Raw genomic sequence first — 13,465 nt, 5'->3', positions numbered from 1 at the left:
CTCTCTGATATTTATTACTGAATGTCAAGTGCTCAGAGAAGAGTGTGGAGCTCTCATTTTAGGTGTCCTGTTCATTTAAATGAAGCATCATTATCTTTCAGATAGTTATCCTGAAAAGGCTTTAATTCAAGCAAACCTGAGATAAAATTGAAATGCTTTTTACTTGCTTAGGCACAAAGGGGAACCTCTTAAAATTCTTCCCTTGGGCTGAACAAATGCATCTTCTCTCCCAGCTGAGAAAGTGCATCAGATACCTCCATCAGTTAATAGTCAGGTCAAGGCCAGGAGGCAACAAATATTCTGAAGGAACGTGTGCAGTTAGTCCAGGAGGAACAGTCCTCAACCAGAAAGGATCAATAATCCTTTATGGGAAAAGAATGTGAATTTCAATGTGAGACCTTTCCTTATGCCGAGCCTCTTTAGCTGACATCAGCCTGCCCAAATCTTGCCAGGCAGCTTGCAGACCTCTTCCAGGAGCTGCTGCTTGTGGCTCCTTGCTGACCTTGAATTCCTGACCCTGCCTTGTGGCTGCTGACCTGTGCTGCTCACCTGGACCAATGGTTCTGCTGCCATGCATGGCCAGGAGTACCTGACCCTCATCCCTTTCTAGGATAAAACCATCTCAGAGGGGGAAAACACCCCAAACCCGCCCTTTGGTTGCAAATGCATGACTTGCTGTTGACATTTGAGTAGCAAACCTGTGGCAATGTTTATTTGTTTATTTGTTTGTTTGTCTGCAGGCAGTCAGCAGAGCTGAACAAGCTGCGCCAGGACTACGCCAGGCTGATGAATGAGCTGGGGGAGAAGAGCAGCAAACTGCAGCAAGAGGAGCTCCAGAAGAAGAATGCAGAGCAGGCAGTGGCTCAGCTCAAGGTGCCTGGGGTTGGCTCTGCCTCTCAGACTGTGCTCAGGGTTTTGTCTGAGCTGGGATGTGAGGCGGGTGGCAATTGCTTGAGCTGCTTGTTTCAGATGGGCTCAGCCAGCCTAGGGCTTTGTTCAGTGGTTTTATTCAGTGCACTGGGTTGTGAGTGATTACAGACCTCCCTGAGAAGTGAAACTTACCTTCCAGGTAAATATCTTTTCAACATCACCAGTTAAGCTTTTTATTTTGCTTTCTGTGAGAGCACAAGTCCAACAGGAGTTGGTACTTCAGAGCCATTCATCCAGATGCCACTGTCCTTGTGTGGTTTTCATTTGAAGCTACGTTTATTTATTACATTTATTTTAAAATGCATTTATTTTAAAATGCATTTATTTTAAAATGCATTTATTTTAAAATGCATTTATTTTAGAATACATTTTGCTTAAATGTATTTAAAAATAAATACACTTTTTAAAGAGTTAAATTAACTTAATTCTTAATTTAAAAATATAAATTAATAAAATAAATAAATTAATACAATAAATATACTTTTAAAAGAATTAAATTGTAAGTGGACAGGCTTCTCGATAAATCTCTTTCTATTTCTTTGGAAGAAAAAGTATTTTGGTTTGTTTTTTTTAAGAAGAGAAAGTGTTTTCAGATGAGAAAGTCAATCCAGAGCTCTCATGATTTCCTTAATATTTCCAATTAAATTTTACATACCAGAAGTTCTCCCTGCCTTTTGCCCTGGCAGGTGGAGAATTGGTATCTAGAGTTGAGATGTTTTAATTACTGAATGCAGATTTATGTGATGCTTGGCTGGTCTGGCTTCTGGTATTAATTCTGAACTATCAGGGCAAGGATGCTACATTTTCATATTGCAGAAACCATTCTGTTAAGAGCCTATAATGAAATCCTGTTCACAATTTGCCTTTCAAATTAATAGGCTGAACTAGTCTAGGAGGAGGATTACAGAGCACTCTGTCTCTCTGATGTGCCCTAATGGAAACAAGAAACAATTTCACTTCATTGCCATATGTTTTGGGACTAGCACTGAGGAGATGCACTCTGAATGCTTCAGAAAGAAATGAAAGGTAAAGAAATTAATTACATTCTTCTCATCAACTCTTTCTTCAATGTGAAGGTCCAGCAGCAGGAAGCAGAGAGAAGATGGGAAGAAATCCAGGCTTATCTCAGGAAAAGAACAGCAGAACATGAGGCAGCACAACAAGGCAAGTATCACAAAATTCCCAAACAATTCTTACTGCAGTGAACTGGCTGTTGCTATTTGTAAAAAAAGGGGCATTATTGAGTAAATGTCTTAAATGAAGCTCAGGTGAAGTCAGCCCTGCTTCAGCACCCCTGGGGAAAGTGGTTTGGGATTCCAGGTAGTCTGAGTGCTGATGGGGGAGCTGGGCCTTGGAGTGAGGTTCCTAATCAGCCTCCCCATTTACAGTGAAAATTATTTCCCCCAAAGTTAAATATTGACTTCTGAATTAAAATCCTGACATTTCTGCTACAGATGTGCAGAATAAGCTTGTGGCCAAAGACAATGAAATCCAGAGCTTGCACAGTAAACTTACTGATACAATGGTGTCAAAACAGCAGCTGGAGCAGAGGATGCTGCAGTTATTGGAGGCTGAGCAAAAGAGAGCTACTGAGGAGGACTCCATGCAAATGCAGGTGCAGGTAGTATTCCTCAAGTGTTTTAAGGGGTTGGGGTTTTCCCTTTCACTCTGTGTCTGTGGAAACACACAACTATCTCTAAAATGCTGCTTTAGTGAGGCTTCCCCACTGAATAAAGGGTGAAAAAACTCTGTTTATGGAGTGAGACCTTGTGTGTGGTGATTTGAGGAGGTGTGGGGTCACCTCACACTTGGGGCAAGTCAGGAAAAGGTGCTGAGCCCATTTCTGAAGCTGTGAAATGATCCATGGTGTGGGGAGCAGCAAACCTTTAATTTCTGTGTGATCTCCTCCCTCCTGGCATCGGGTGGTGAGAGGCAGCATGGACATAACCTTTGAGGGCTTCAGGGAAACCAGATGGGTCATGGTGGAGCAGGGAATGATGTTTTTCCTTGATACAGAACAGGTTCTATTGCTTCCACTCCAACTGGTTGGTTGTAGTGGGGAGAAAAAAAAAACCAACCAGCATCTTTTGTAAAGTGTCTGACATGTAAATGCTGAACTGTTCTTACTAACATAATCATGGCTAAAAGCTAATCCTGGCAAAAGTGGAGTAGCTGCAGATCTCAGCCTGCTTTTCTTTCTGTGCTCTTTTACAAGGAGCTGATAGAGCAGAATGATGCTTTGAATGCTCAGCTTCAGAAGTTTCATTCACAAATGGCAGCCCAGGTACAGCATGTTCTCAGACTTCCTTTTGTAGTCATGACTTGTGAACTTTCATTCAAAGTAAGACTTTTTGTAGCTGGGTATGAGATATAATGCTGAAAGCAGAGACTTGTTAGCATCCTCTTTTCTAATGTTCTTTAAACTGTTTTAAAACTTTAAGCTTCTTTTTTTGGGGGGGGAAAATCCATTTATTTCCTCCCATAATGGCTTTCATTTATAACTAAAGGGTATGGTACCTTTTTCAATGGTTTTTGTCCTGTAGCTTTGCATGTCTACAATTCTGTCTCGTGGTTCTTTTGGTCTTTCTGCAGTCCTCCTGTCAACCACCTGATTGTGCTTTTCCCCTTGTGGTAGCTCTGTTCATTTTAATGCTGATTTCTGTGCAGAAGCAGAAAAGAAAAAAAAATCACACCAAAACCCCACCAAACCTGCACAGTACCTTTCTCAGTTATTTTAATGTTTTAAATTTTGGTTTAACTAGTTTCTTACAGACATTATTTCTGTTGTAAACACTGTGTAAAGCCTCAGGATCACTGGAGTTGCCTCCACATAGAAGAAGGTCACAGAAATCAGCTCAGAAGGGCTTTGGGGGCACAAGTGGAGGCTGTTCCTATGCAGTTGGATGCTTCCTTCTTTTAATCATGGATGTGCTTGATGGAATTTGATTAAATTCAACATCAGGCTGAAAATCTGGCTTTGCTTGAAGTGTTTTAACCCACTGGGTGGGGAGAGCAGTGAGGGAAGAGCCATTTTAGATTTCCAGCATCTTCATGGCCTGCTCCTCTCATCCCTTTAAGGGCTTTGGAAATAAATTCCAAGGGAAATTTGACTTTTTGGCTGTGAGTTACACAGGGAGGATGCTGGAGGTGTGTGTTTTCTCCAGGTAGCCTCAGCTGGCCATGAAAATTTAGGGATGTTTTTCCACCATGCACAGTGGGGGTGAAAATAACACTTTGGAGAGGGGAATTGGGGTTGCATCCTGCTCTGGATATCAGGGATGATGAAACTCCTTTAGTTGTTAGAAGGGTCTGGAATTGTGAGCATGGAAATTCTACTACAATCTGCAGAGGTCCCTTCACATGCAGTGTGGTGGGTCTGTCTTGCCCTGTTGTGTGTGACAGCCTAGGGACAGGTAACAGGCTTTTTCCAGAGGGGAAAATGCCACTTGCTGAATTTGTGGTGCTGTTTCTGTTCACTACACAAGTCCTGATGCACTGGGCAGGATTTCCCTTTTTTCCTTTTTTTTCCTTTTTTTTTTTTTTTCTTTTTTTTTTCTTTTTTTTCCCTTCCTCCCCTTTTTTTTCCCTTCCTCCCCTTTTTTTCCCTTCCTCCCCGTTTTTTTCTCCCCCTCTTTTTTTCTCCCCTTTTTTTTCCACCCCTTTTTTCTTCCCTTTTTTCTCCCCTTTTTTCATTTCCCTTTTCTCCCTCTTCTCCTTTTCTTCTCCTTTTTTTCTTCTCCTTTTTTTCTTCTCCTTTTTTTCTCCTCCTTTTTTTCTCCTCCTTTTTTTCTCCTCCTTTTTTTCTCCTCCTTTTTTTCTCCTCCTTTTTTTCTCCTCCTTTTTTTCTCCTCCTTTTTTTCTCCTCCTTTTTTTCTCCTCCTTTTTTTCTCCTCCTTTTTTTCTCCTCCTTTTTTTCTCCTCCTTTTTTTCTGTTTTTCCCTTTTTTTTCTTTACTTTTTAAATTTATCTTTTTTTTTTAATTTAAGTGGTTTGTCAGCAGAATATCCCATAAAACACTCAGTTCCTAGGAGGGGAAGTACTGGTGAGCCTGTGGCTTGTTTGAATCTAGTGAAGGACAAATTCTAGGGGTCGTTTTTCCCTTCATGTTGCACCAGGCCAGAGGGGAAGGGCCATTCCTATGTGCTGGTATTCCTTCAATGTTCCTTAGCCAGGAAATATTTGGAAGCATCCTGTGCCAGTTTCAAATAACCAGACAAATGCTATTCCTGGCTCAGTGAAGATGGGGATTCTTTGACTTGCTTTACTTCCAGTTATTTGTTTTTATTTTTGTCTTTCCCTCCTGCAGACCTCAGCTTCAGTCCTGGCAGAAGAACTTCACAAAGTGTGAGCATCCATTTCCTCTGGGATTTTGGGATTTGGGAGGTGTTGCTGCCACCTTCCCTTCATTCATGTGCAGAGCATAGGGGAGGCACTGCCGAAGGAGATCTTGCTGTCTGTGCTTTTAACTCCTCATGAGACCGCCTTGGGAGCTGGGAAACAGCTTCCTACAGGTTTCCCTTCCCTGTCTGGCCTCAGGTTTGGAGTTTTGCTGTAGGTCTGAGCCCCAGAGCAAGCAGCATCTCCTGTGTTGTTGGTCCCTGCCTGTGCAGGGTCAGTGCAGCGTGCAGGAATGTGCGTGACCGTGAGAATTGTTGTTATTTGGGCTGTGGGGCTGTGCCAGGAGGCTTCTCCCTCTGGGACACGGGCTGCTGCTTGTGTTTCAGAGCTAGGGAATGTCTCATAAATTTTTTGGCAGGCAGACAGCATTTAAAAGGGAAAAGCTTTTGGACCCAAAGTGTACAGTCAGCAGGATTTGGAGCAGGAGCTGGGCTGAAGGGCCAGGGTGTGTTTTGGGTTTAGCCTGATGCTTCCTGCACCATTTCCATCCACATCTTCTGTGCTGATCTGTCTCTGTTTCCCCCTTGTGCAGGATTGCAGAGAAGGACAAACAGATCAAGCAGATGGAGGACTCATTAGGCAATGAACGTGCCAACTTAACCAGCAAGGAGGAAGAGCTCAAGGTACAATAAAAGCTGTGCAAATGCCAGCTGAGCTGGCTGCATGTACAAAATGCAGCCCCCAAGGCTGCTGTCCTTGGGTCTAGAAACAGCCTTTTCAGCTACAGGTCTATTCTGCTAGGCAAGGCCAGTGCTGGGTGCTGGAAAAGCTGTTGATAAGGAAACTTGAGGATATTCCTTCAAAAAATCCCCTGAAACTTCACTCTGGAGAGTGAAAGACACTGTGTATGAACTGTAAATACATTTATTTTTTTTCCTTCCTTCAGGTCTTACAGAATATGAACCTCTCCTTGAAATCAGAAGTACAGAAGTTACAGGCTGTGACAAATGAACAGGTGAAACAGTTGTTTTGCTTTTCCTCCCTTCCAATACCTGTTCTGTCATAAATGCAAATGCAGATCTGTTGGCTTTAAGCAAGCTCTGCTTAAGCACCTTAATGGTGTGAGGCTTCCAGCTTGGGCTCAGATCTGATTCCCTGCAGTTCTTATTGCTGCTGGGAGCCCTAATTCTTCCCCCTCCTTCACCAGCAGAGTTTTGTACTTGGATATCCAAATTACTGAAGCGTTTTGCTTGCTTGGTTTAGATTTTCAGGCATGCAGAGTGCAGGACAGGAGTGAGCACAGCTGTCTGTGAATATGCAGGCCTGGAATTTGCATACAAGATTCATAAACATACCCCTAAAAAAACCCCAAATCCCACAGCTCCCCCTGCCTCACCACAGAGATGTTTTTAGAGCCAAACAAAATGCTGTCCCTGTGTTGCTGCTATGTGGCCTGTTCATTACAGAAGTGGAAATGAAGTGTTTAATTAGAGATAATCCCAGTTGTCAAATGAATCTCTTGGAGATGGTTTTCCCTTTGTATAATTGCATGCTTGTGGATTGGTGCTGTAAAAGTGCATGAAGACAAACTTACCCCTTTCACTCTTGATTTCAGTCATGTGCTGGGAGGCCAAATGACTTGTTCTAGCTTTTTAATATTGTGGAATGAAAGGTTGATTGAATCATGTGATGTATCCTAAGTCTGTGTTAATCCTCTTTATAATCTAGGCTGCTGCTGCACATGAGCTGGAAAGGATGCAGAAAAGGTAAATAGCTCTGGGATTTGATAAACAATGTTTAACAGTCTTTTATGTTCTTTTTAGTAATGCTTTTTGTAAGACTTGGATGGGGAAATGTGTTTAACTGTTCTGCTCTGTCTCAGCATTCACATGAAAGATGACAAAATAAGAACTCTTGAAGATCAGCTTCGAGAAGAACTCGCTGAGATTTCAAACACAAAAGAAGAATTCAAGGTAAGATACAGAACAGGTGTTTTTGTGCTGGTTTTCAGTAAGTTTTCCAGTTTCCAGAGGTTGTGGAGCAAGTGCAGAACAGTGAAATTAAACTGACTTTTGGGTGTTTAAATAAATTACAGTGTTGTGTTTGTAAGGCAGGAGCAATGTGGGGTGTCACAGCAGAGTGAGAGGTGGGATGACACAAGTTAAATGCAGTGTCTGAGTTGTGGAGAGAGAGGGCTTTGAGTTCTGTGAGAGGAGGTTGGACAGTAAAAACTGTTGTGATTTCCCTGCATTCCACCTGCAAATGTGCCTTTCAAGGCCTTGGTGCTTTTGTTTGGAGCTTTTGCTGCTTGGATGATCATGCCAAGCCTCTGTTTTCTGTCAGGCAGATGTGAAAATGCTTATTTTAACTCTGCCTCTTCCCACATTTGCTCATGAGGCTGCAGCTCAGCTGCTGCAGCTTTTGTTCTGACATCTGGGGTCTGCACAGCAAAGCTGCTGCTTGTGTCTGGGTGGTGTGTGCAGAGAGCAGCTTCATTGCTCCTTGCCCTCTGCCACCTTGGTCTTTTTCTTGTGAACCTGGGCTCTTAGAAACAGAGAGAGAAGTGCTGACTCCGTCCCCTGAACTCCTCTAAAGCCTGTGGTGGGTGCTGCTGCTCCTCTGATGTTTCTGGTGTGAGGTCAGTCCCTCTGAAGCTGCCACTGTCACCTTGGTGAGTTTGCTAGTGAGGAACAGAGCGAGTGGGCAGTGGCAGAGGCAGGATGCTTTTGTAGGAGAAGCCTCTGGAGTCTCCTGGAGCTCTTTGAAGCAGGCAGTAAACTTGATTTTTGTATTTAAGTGCCACTTTCAAAGAGGTTTTGATGAGAGTCCCTTGCCAAGGCTCTGTAGTTTCTATAAGCTGTCAGAGGAGAAGAGGGAAGAAATTTATTCAATTAATAAAATAGGAAACAAAGTACAATTTCAGCTGATTTTTTGGAATAAAGCTGTTGATTGTGTGCTGGGTCACAGGTGCATAACCAGTGTGGGAAGAGGTGGCAGGCTGGGGGAAGTGGGCAAGCCTCAAGTTAGTGCCACTCTCAGGGCTTTGTGTGGTGGAACATTATAAATGGTAGTGAGGTGAAAATGAATGTGGGAAGAAATAGGAGCATCCTTTTAGTGTGATGGTTTCTGTAGTAGCTGTTGCCAGGAAAAAGGCCTTAGAGGTGTTGTGAATGGTTATGTGCTGTAATCAGTTCAGTGCTAAAGTAATGGCAGAAATCACCTGCAGGCAGTTTCAGCAGCTCTTGGGAGGTGAACAGAGAGCTGAATGCAGATCATCAGCATTGTGATGGTGCAGAAATCCACAGTGTGCTCCCAGCATGAAGATTATTGCACTGCTGCCCTCTCCTTCCTCCTCTCTTTGATCCCAAACAGAAACCAGACCAGTGCTGATCTAAATGCTTCCACCTAAGGAAGTGCTGCTTTTTTCCCAGGCACATGAAAGAGGGAAAAGCCAGGTTCAAACCAGAGCAGTGCATTTAATCCTCACTGTTGCTGTCCTTTCCTGCTTGTGTTTTCCCTGTGAGATTTTGGGGGTTTTGCAGAGCACATGTCATGCTTTTCACTTTTGTAAAGCACCGAGCAAGTCTTTAAAAAGACCAAAAAAAACCCAATAATAGAGGAAGATTTAAGAACACTGTCTGTTAAGGGCTGCTGTGACCATTGTATGGAGCAGGAATGCAGGAGGAGAGGCAGAGTCTGTCTGTCCTTCCCATCCACCTCTTCCCAGGTGTGGGAGCTGTGCAAACCTGTCTGTGCTGCACTGCCAGGTCCTTGCTGTGCGCTGAGGCAGCTGAAGGGAGCTCAGAAAGGGGATCTGGGATGATTTGCTTCACCAAATCATCCCAGGTTTTTATAAGGGTTTTGTAAGAGGCAGTTATTAAATCTTGACACAATGCTGGTGCTGCTTTAGGAGGGAAATGTGGTTTTTTTCTGAGCTTCTCACATTTGGTACTGTCTGATTCTCTGCCAGGAAATAAAGATGGGAACAGCTGAATTTCTCATGGGACATAAGGACAATACTTTTGTCCTTAATGCAGAAAAGCAAGACAGAGAAGGAAAGGGCTCTTTGTAGTCGTGAAGCTTCCAAAGAACTCTCTGTAATTACTTCTGTGCTATTTAATTGCCTTTTTGCCATTATGGAAAGGCTGTATTTAGGCTCTGCAGTTCTGAACTGATAAAATGCTCAATTTTCTTCCAGGTTCTGAAGGATCAAAACACAGCTCTGCAAGCTGAAGTTCAGAAGCTGCAGACTCTCCTGTCTGAGCAGGTACAACCAGTGTTTGCTGAGCTTTTATCAAATGTCTTCTGTGCTTTTAATTTCTTCAGTGTTTTTTCTTAACCTGGCTGCAGGCTGAGCTGGTTGATGTCAAAACCTGATGCTTTTTTAGGTATTTTCTCTTCTGTGCAGGGTCAAGTAAGGCAGTTGTGACTGTCTTGTAGACCTAGTCAGGAGTGTCCAAACAAAATCTGGATTTTTTTTTCCCCACTCCTGAAGACTTAAATAGCTTAACACAAGCAAGAACTTATTTCTGCAACCACTCTGACCCTTGGAAGTAGAAAACTTTACATTGTGATGTCTTTTGCCTCCTGCTCTGTGTTTTTGCCCATGGCTCACCTGCTGCAGTGGTGCTCACAGGGTGCTGCAGCTTCAAAGCTGTTGTGTTGTTGAGCTCCATCTCCTTTGGGATGCTCTCTGGGAGAGCCCATATGAACATCCCTGACTTTGCACCATTGTGGAATGACAAAAATTCCTGAAACACTGAAATAAGACTGGCAGGACAGGAAACTTCTGCTGTACTCCTGCTAGTCAGGAGCTCCCTTTTGGAGCTGCTCCCTTTTCTCTGGTGGAGAACCAGACCTGCAGCCCCTGCTCCCCTGGCCTGGCTGATCTGGTGTCCTGCCTGAAGGACTGGAGGTGATTCTGCTGGGAAGCTGGTTTATGTTTCCCACCTGGTCTCTCACAGTGTGGTGGTGTTGAGGAATTGTAAATGTTCTGCTGAGTGAGGCTCAGGTGGAGCTTGTGGTTCTGATAAATGCTCAAAATGTTTCAGGTACTGAGCTGGCTGCAAGTCCAGCAGTGTAAAACCATCAAGGCATTTGGGCTGGATCTGTCTCTCCCCTGAAAGATTGATTTTTTTCCAGCATCAGTTTTAGACAAATATACCATGAGGACTTTCTCTCCCTACTTTGTTTTCCTTTCTGGATTAGTGTTGTAACCAAGCTTCTGGTTAAGTTGGTGCTTTCCAATTATTTGTTTTTTAAATCCCAAACCTTTATTGATCCAATTAATGATGGCCCTATTCTTTTTTTTTTTCTTCATAGACAAACAAAGACTTGATAGAGCAGATGGAAAAAAGGTAAGAAACTTTGTTTTGAATCAGAAGCTAAAATAAAGATTTGGTGGGTGTAAGATTACTGTTGATAGCTAACTGCCTTTGAAGTTAAATTCTCTTTTTTCTTAATTTTCACTCTTGCTTTTTCAGCATGAGAGAGAGGGATGATAAAATCAAGACAGTTGAAGAGCTGCTTGAGGCAGGACTCATCCAGGTGGCTACTAAGGAGGAGGAGCTGAAGGTAAAATCCCTCTTATGATCTTTTCATGGGGAAACAGAGATTAAGTGCTCTTATGCAAGGTGAATGTTGGAGTGCTCATAGTTCAGTGTGAATTCCTTCTGAACAGGAAAAACACCTGTGAAGATGAGGTTGAAACCTTTTCTATAAGACAGACTAAGCATGAGCATCAGTGGAGTAGAATAAATAAATAAGTAGAGTATAAGTAAATAAAGCTTCTCTCTGCTTAGTCTAGGGCAGATTTTGCTAAAAAGCCCTTTGGAATAATGGGAATATATTTCTAGAGCTGTACATTTGATTTAATCCCCAACAAACCTCCCTTTAGGAAAGGGTGTTTTGTAAGGACTTGGTATTATAAAACTCCAGGTTTTTTTGTCTTAGTTGATAATTATTCTGATATTGATAATTAATCTGAAGGGTTAAGTGGATTATGAACTAGTGGCATTTCTGGGATGGTGATAAAGTTATTTCCTTCCTGTTTATTCATAAAGAAGGCAGTGATGAGAAGCCTGGAGAGGCAATACAGAAATCCCTGTCTGTTAGGAGCTGGCTCTTGCTGAAAAGCTGTGTCCACCTGGGCACAGCCAAGACAATGTTCTTCCCTTTCTTAAGGTGCCTGAATTCCAGGGCCATATCACCCCATAGATTCCTTTAGGCTGAAGAACCCTCTGAGATCAAATCCAACCATCCCCAGCACTGCCAAACCACATCCCCAAGTGCCACACCCACGTGGCTTTTAAATCCCTCCAGGGATGGTGGGATTTATTCTGCAAGTTATTAGTTTGAAATAATATTTTACAATTTTTTTAATAGTGCTGACAGTGATGTTTAGATTATGTGATTTTTATTCTTGTAGTGCCATTCTGTACAAAGGCATCTTTGAATTCTTACATATTTTGGATGTTATTATTGACTCTAGAGTAGGATGTAGACTGTTAAAGTCTATGGTGTTATATAATTTTTATTTGTATTCCCAGAGTGGTGAGAAGTCTGTCTGTGGGAGAATCCAAATATTATGTAAATACAAATAAATAAATGGGCTGTACAAAAGATGGGCTGTAACATGATTTGTTGCATTTGTTTTTCTGACCTCTCTGCTCAGTTACAGCACTCCCACCTTGCCCTAATTTCCTGTAAATTAGTGTCCACTCCAAGTTATTAATGGTGAATAATTAGTCTGTTGAATACTTTGGCTCCAACACCTGCAGAGGGGGGTCTCTTCCAGACTTTCAAAGTCTTTCACTTATTCTAAAAGGAATTACTTTTCTGTCAAGCTTAACACTTTTTTCCCCCACAAATGAGGCTTTCATTATCTCTGTGTCTGCTTTCAAAGGCCCTGAGAACGGAGAATTCATCTCTGAGAAAAGAACTTCAAAGCCTGCAAATTCAGCAATCAGAGCAGGTAGTACTTTTCATCTAAAACTTTTATTACACCTAAACTAAATCTGAAAGAATCTTGCTGTGGTTGCAAAAGTCAAGGGAAGAAGGTGGAGTTGCCTTTGAAGCCTGTTGGCAAAGCATCCTGTTTGCTTTCGGTGTTGGTCTGGGAGCTGATGCTTCTGTCAAATCTTTGCTTTGCAGAAGTGTCAGAAGCAGGGCAGATGTTCAGGATGCAGGCAGTGCTGCCTGGGCTTGGTTTGAGTTTGAGGGGTTGGAACACAAACACTGTGAGGCAGCCCTGAGGGAGCTGGGGGTGCTCAGCCTGGAGAAAAGGAGACTCAGGGCTGCCCCCATCACTCTGCACAGCCCCTGAAAGGTGCCTGTGCTCAGCTGGGGCTGGGCTCTGTCTGCAGCAGCACTGACACCCAGAGCACACAGCCTCAGGCTGCAACAAGGGAAATACAGGTTGGATATCAGGGAAAAGTGTTTTACAGAAAGGGTGAGAAAGTTCTGGAGGAGCAGCCTCCCAAGGAGGGTTAGAATAATTCACAATTCCAGCACCTTGCCTGCATTTCTTTGGTGTCAGCCCATGAGGAAGCCCAGGGAAGGAGCCTGGTGGTGGAGCTGAGCAGGAGCAGCCTCCCAGGGCAGCCAAGGGGCAGCAGCGCCTCCCTCCCTCCCTCCTGGACACCCAGGCACCCTCTGCCAGCTCTGCTTTTTACAAAGGCAGGAGCACAAAAAGCTCCTGGATCAGGAATGCAACAAATCCCATCCTCAGCAGGTGAAAGGCAGCTCTGACACTCCTCAGTGAGTGCTGCAGTTCCCAGTTCAGACCCAAATCTGCATCAGCTTCCTTAAAAAGTTCAGTGTCTTGAGCTTATTAAACTTTCAGCTGACTCTGGGTTATTTGACTTTATCTACAACTCCTGAAAGGTGAAGGTGGCTGCACTCAGCTGGGGCTGGGCTCTGTCTGCAGCAGCACTGACACAGCCAGAGCACACAGCCTCAGGCTGCACCAAGGGAAATACAGGCTGGGTATCAGGGAAAAGTTTTACAGAAAGGGTGAGAAAGTTCTGGAATGGAGAGGGGAGGTGGTGGAGTGCCCATCCCTGGGTGTGTTTAACAAAGCCTGGATGTGGCACTGGGTGCCAGGGCTGAGTTGAGGGGCTGGGACTGGGATGGACTCAATGATTCTGTGAATTCTGTGAGTTTGCCATGCTCTGAAATGGTTTGGATCTCCTTTTGC

General features: G+C 43.5%; 1 protein-coding gene across 10 annotated transcripts in view; it reads left to right on the top strand.

Moving 5' to 3' along the window:
• The window catches only part of KTN1 (kinectin 1), an 82,323-nt gene that overhangs the window by 41,389 nt on the left and 27,469 nt on the right, over positions 1–13,465 (top strand). For all 10 annotated transcript variants that reach the window (XM_058026258.1, XM_058026253.1, XM_058026262.1 and 7 more), the window contains exons 9-21: positions 741–873; positions 2,007–2,094; positions 2,385–2,551; positions 3,146–3,214; positions 5,237–5,274; positions 5,861–5,951; positions 6,215–6,283; positions 6,997–7,034; positions 7,151–7,241; positions 9,467–9,535; positions 10,591–10,625; positions 10,752–10,842; positions 12,173–12,241. In XM_058026258.1, coding sequence (XP_057882241.1) covers positions 741–873; positions 2,007–2,094; positions 2,385–2,551; positions 3,146–3,214; positions 5,237–5,274; positions 5,861–5,951; positions 6,215–6,283; positions 6,997–7,034; positions 7,151–7,241; positions 9,467–9,535; positions 10,591–10,625; positions 10,752–10,842; positions 12,173–12,241 — 1,048 coding nt within the window. The remainder of the gene's footprint in view (positions 1–740; positions 874–2,006; positions 2,095–2,384; positions 2,552–3,145; positions 3,215–5,236; positions 5,275–5,860; positions 5,952–6,214; positions 6,284–6,996; positions 7,035–7,150; positions 7,242–9,466; positions 9,536–10,590; positions 10,626–10,751; positions 10,843–12,172; positions 12,242–13,465) is intronic.

The sequence above is a fragment of the Melospiza georgiana genome, chromosome 6 (genome assembly GCF_028018845.1).
Source record: "Melospiza georgiana isolate bMelGeo1 chromosome 6, bMelGeo1.pri, whole genome shotgun sequence".
Classification (NCBI taxonomy): Eukaryota; Metazoa; Chordata; class Aves; order Passeriformes; family Passerellidae; genus Melospiza; species Melospiza georgiana.
Note: the sequence above shows the minus strand (reverse complement) of the source record. Positions and strands in the feature narration are given on the sequence as shown.